The following is a 5,000-nucleotide window of genomic DNA, read 5'->3' as shown; positions in this document are numbered from 1 at the left end:
AAGCGCTACTGTCATGTTATGTTTAACGTGTGTGTGTGTGTGTGTGTGTGTGTGTGTGTGTGTGTGTGTGTGTGTGTGTGTGTGTGTGTGTGTGTGTGTGTGCAGGAGGTCAGATCAGCTTCGATGTGTTCCCAGAAGGCTGGGATAAGCGCTACTGTCTTGGCATCGTGGAGCAGGACACGTATCAGACCATCCATTTCTTTGGAGACAAAACCAGCCCGGTACTTTGAACACACACACACACACACACACACACACACACACGTACACGTACATGTACACACAGACACACACACACGTACACACACGTACTCACGCACGCACGCACGCACACACACACACACACACACAGGCGTATCCCACCTGTAACCCTCCATCATACATAATGTGTCATGCTGATTTCCTGTTTCCTGTGCAGGGAGGAAATGACTACGAGATCTTCGCCGACCCAAGGACAGTGGGCCATGTGGTGGCTTCCCCCGACGACACCCAGCGCATCTGTCAGGAGCTGTTCTTCAGCTGAGCGCCCCAGAACCTCACACCTCACACCCCTCCCCTAGACCTCACGACCCTCCTTCCCCCGACGACACCCAGCGGATCTGTCAGGAGCTGTTCTTCAGCTGAGCGCCCAGAGAACCTCACACCTCACACCCCTAAACAGAACCTCACACCTCACGACCCTTCCACTAAACAGAACCTCACACCTCACATCCCTAAACAGAACCTCACACCTCACGACCCTTCCACTAAACAGAACCTCACAAATCTCATCTGTCTGGGAGCTGTTCTTCAGAACCTCCTCAGCCCTCAGACACTTCACACCTCAACCTCATGACTCTAAACATTGTATGCCCAACACCTTTCCCTTCACACCCTAGAACCCCCACGTCGTCAAACACCCCATTCCTAAACCCAGAGCCGGGACCTGTGATAAAGCAGCAGGCTTTGAGGGTTCTGGGTCTGACCGAGCTAATCCTAACCAGAACCGCATCAGTCTGACTGGCTACTGTCCTAATCCTCACCTCACGGCGGTTCAGACTACCACATCAGAACATATCCTAAGTCGTCGTCTTAACATTGATTTTGCCCTTCAGGTTGTGTTTTCAGGCTGGGAAATGAGTCCACACACACAGACTCACACACACACACACACACACACTCTTCAGGTTGTGTTTTCTGGCTGGGAAATGAGTCCACATACACACTCCCACACACACACACTTCAGGTTGTGTTTTCAGGCTAGGAAATGAGATTGTAAGTGCCATACACAAACAGACTTATATCAGTGCCCTTCAGAAGACAGTGTCTTTATGATGCCATAGTGTCTCTATGAGGTCACAGTGGCATTGTGATGTCACATTGTCTTTATGGATTAACAGTCATGTCTGCACAGTGCTGGTGGAGGGTTTCTATGTTATCGCAACGGTGTTAATTATCGGACGGCGTGTTATCGGCAAACGTTTCGCGTTGTCATGTGAATCCAATATTAAACTGAAGTTATAGATTGTTAATCCATTATTAAACTGAAGTTATAGATTGTTAAACCACTGTCCGATAACTGACATAGCTACGCTAAAGTGATGACATCACAGTGTCTACATGACATTCTAATGACCGAGCTACAGAACACTGGAAATCTCTGTGACAAAGCCGTAGCATTGTGACGTCACAGGACATTATTATTGCAGACCCAGAGCTCACCTGCAGCCAAAGCTGCCTGTCCCAAACTCGGGAGGAAGTTCTGGTTACTGGCGTTGTGATCATGTGTATGAAGGTGAAAACCAAGTGAAGCTGTCAATCAAGTGAAGCTGTCAATCAAGTGAAGTGCACTGCAGTGTACATGTGAAGGACTTATTTTGTAATAAATCTCATTTGAAATTAAGAATCCGTCTTGACTAAGCAGTGCTGTGTTCCTCTACCACCTTTAGGGTGTTTCACAAAGCAACACGTATATATAATAATATATAATATAGCCCTTAATGTTACTGGACACAAAACAACACATATATATAATATAGCCCTTAATGTTACTGGGCACAAAGCAACACGTATATATAATAATATATAATATAGCCCTTAATGTTACTGGACACAAAACAACACATATATATAATAATATATAATATAGCCCTTAATGTTACTGGACACAAAACAACACATATATATAATAATATAATATAGCCCTTTATGTTACTGGAACCCTGTGTGTGTGTGTGTGTGTGACTGCTAGAGTTCTCTCATACATATAACTGAGCCCCTATGCAAACCATATAACACACATAGAAGGGCATAAACAAAGTCATAGACGTGTGTGTGTACCATATATAACACACGTAGAAGGGCATAAACACACACAGTCATAGACGTGTGTGTGTACAATATATAACACACGTAGAAGGGCATAAACACACACAGTCATAGACGTGTGTGTGTGTGTGTGTGTGTGTGTATAAACACAGTCATAGACGTGTGTGTGTGTACAATATATAACACACATAGAAGGGGATAAACAAACACAGCCATAGACGTGTGTGTGTGTGTGTGCATAAACACAGTCATAGACGTGTGTGTGTACCATATATAACACACATAGAAGAGCATAAACAAACACATCATCATCATAGACGTGTGTGTGTGTGTATAAACGCAGTCATAGACGTGTGTGTGTGTGTATAAACACAGTCATAGACGCAAATCTTTAAAAACAGAAGAAACAATTTAATCTGGACTTTATGGTCATCATCCAAAGTGAAAAAGAAAGATACACAGAAACCCTTAACCTGCCTGTCAATCAGCACAGCACCTCTTCTCCTATTGGCTGACACGTGCTAAACCTCTCCTCCCCCATTGGCTGACACATGCTAAACCTCTCCTCCCATTGGCTGACACATGTTACACCCCACCCACAACTTAACTTCCCGGTTCTATAGCTGCACCATTTCCCATAATCCTTTGCAATAGAAATATAACATTGAAAGGATAGAAAAAGAACACATCAAGGGGGCTAGAAAGAGAGAGAACATTAACTGGCACCTCCACAGGCAGATGCTCAGGACTACATCACCCAGGGTGCATTTCACCCGTCACCACTCTGGCACCTCCACAGGCAGATGCTCAGGACTACATCACCCATGGTGCTTTTCACCAGTCACCACTCTGGTAAGCTCAGTGATGTAGTTCCTGTGCAGCAGGAAGAGGATCCACATAGTGAGTGTAAATGCTAAATAACCTTTAGATCAGGACTACATCCCCCATGGTGCTTTTCACCAGGTCACCACTCTGGTGAGCTCAGTGGTGTCTTTAACTGGCACTCTGTGATGTAGTTCCTGTGCAGCAGGAAGAGTATCCCCATAGTGAGTGTAAAACACACACACTCATACACACAAACACACACACACACACACACACACACACACACACACACACACATATAATGAGTGTAAATGCTAAATAACCTTCAGTCCAGTTTGGGAACATGCACCCTCTGTCACACACACAGTTACACACACAGTTACACACACACACACACAAACACACAATTATACAAACACACACAGTTACACGCTCACAGTTACACACTCACACACACAATTATACAAACACACATGAAGAGGTGTGTTGTCCAAGAAGAAATATGCATGGTACTGCTGGTCACTGAATGTGTTTGCGTGTAACTGTGTGTGTTTGTATAATTGTGTGTGTGTGTGAGTGTGTAACTGTTTGTGTTTGTATAAATGTGTGTGTGTGTGTGTGTGTGTGTGTGTGTGAGGGTGTAACTGTGTTCACAGTTACACCCTCACCCTCACACACACACACACACACACACACACACACATTTATACAAACACAAACAGTTACACACTCACACACACACACAATTATACAAACACACACAGTTACACGCAAACACATTCAGTGACCAGCAGTACCATGCATATTTCTTCTTGGACAACACACCTCTTCATGCCCAGAACACAGGACGTTTTCATGCATGCGTATGGTTGTGTGTGTGTGTGTGTGTGTGTGTGTGTGTGTGTGTGTGTGTGTGTGAGTGTGTAAGAGATAGAGAGATAGAGAACGTGTGTGTGTTTTCATGTGTGGGTACTTGTCTGTGTGTGAGTCAGAATTAGTGTGTGTGTGTGTGTGTGTGTGTAAGAGATAGATAACGTGTGTGTGTGTGTGTGTTTTCATGTGTCGGCACTTGTCTGTCTGTGTGTGAGTCAGTATTAGTGTGTGTGTGTGTGTGTGTGTGTGTGTGTGTGTGTTAGCGTGTCTAGCTGCGAATGAGTACTTGTAGTTGTACTTAAGTGTATGTGATGATAGGTGTATGAGTTTGTACATACATGCATTTTGTGTGTGTGTGTGTTTTCAGTGTCGGTAAGGAAAGTGGGCCGGTAAGGAAATCCCATGGCTGGGTGGAAGGCGTGGTGTGTGTGTGGTGTGCGTGTGTGTGTGTGTGGTGTGCGTGTCTGTGTGCGCGGTGTGTGTGTGTGTGTGTGTGTGTGTTTAGCGTATGGGCCGATAAGGAAATCCCATGGCTGGGTGGAAGGCGTGTGGTGAGATGACGGCGTGTGTGTGTGTGTTGTGAGGCGAGAGCGCGGCGTGAGCGTGTGCGTGTGTGTGTGTGTGTGCGTGAGGCGACAGGGCGGAGTGGATGTGCGGGGACAGGGGGCTGGTGTGGGGGGGCAGGGGGGGCAGACCCGTGGGGCGGGGCGCGTGGATGTGGGGGTACAGGGGGGGCTGGAACGGGCCTGACATCACCAGCTGCATCAAACTGTAAACAAACAAACAAACAAACAAACATCACAATAGCAAACAGGTAAACATTAAAAGTAAACACATCAAACTACACATTTATGTCCTCAACAAACAATGTGTGTGTGTGTGTGTGTGTGCATGAGACTATGTATATTTGTGTGTGTGTGTGTGTGTGTGTGTGTGTGTGCATGAGACTGTATATTTGTGTGTGTGTGTGTGTGTGTGTGTGTGTGTGTGTGTG

The 5,000-nt window shown here is 45.7% G+C and overlaps 2 protein-coding genes across 6 annotated transcripts in view; one reads left to right on the top strand and one right to left on the bottom strand.

Moving 5' to 3' along the window:
* Window positions 1-1,886, top strand: part of pmm2 (phosphomannomutase 2) — a 5,003-nt gene extending 3,117 nt beyond the window's left edge. The window contains exons 7-9 of one of the 3 annotated variants that reach the window (XM_042703914.1): window positions 106-221; window positions 419-505; window positions 607-1,886. In XM_042703914.1, the coding sequence (XP_042559848.1) occupies window positions 106-221; window positions 419-505; window positions 607-624 (221 nt within the window). In that variant the 3' untranslated portion in view covers window positions 625-1,886. Of the gene's footprint in view, window positions 1-105; window positions 222-418 lie in introns of all 3 variants that reach the window. The other 2 variants (XM_031563751.2, XM_031563750.2) reach the window with 2 other exon arrangements.
* Window positions 1,887-4,197: 2,311 nt separating this feature from the next.
* c26h7orf26 (chromosome 26 C7orf26 homolog) overlaps window positions 4,198-5,000 on the bottom strand; it is a 6,172-nt gene continuing 5,369 nt past the window's right edge. For all 3 annotated transcript variants that reach the window (XM_031563710.2, XM_031563711.1, XM_031563713.2), the window contains one exon: window positions 4,198-4,775. In XM_031563710.2, the coding sequence (XP_031419570.1) occupies window positions 4,508-4,775 (268 nt within the window). In that variant the 3' untranslated portion in view covers window positions 4,198-4,507. The remainder of the gene's footprint in view (window positions 4,776-5,000) is intronic.

The sequence above is a fragment of the Clupea harengus genome, chromosome 26 (genome assembly GCF_900700415.2).
Source record: "Clupea harengus chromosome 26, Ch_v2.0.2, whole genome shotgun sequence".
NCBI classification, from domain to species: domain Eukaryota; kingdom Metazoa; phylum Chordata; class Actinopteri; order Clupeiformes; family Clupeidae; genus Clupea; species Clupea harengus.
This window is presented reverse-complemented; position numbering and strand designations above follow the sequence as displayed.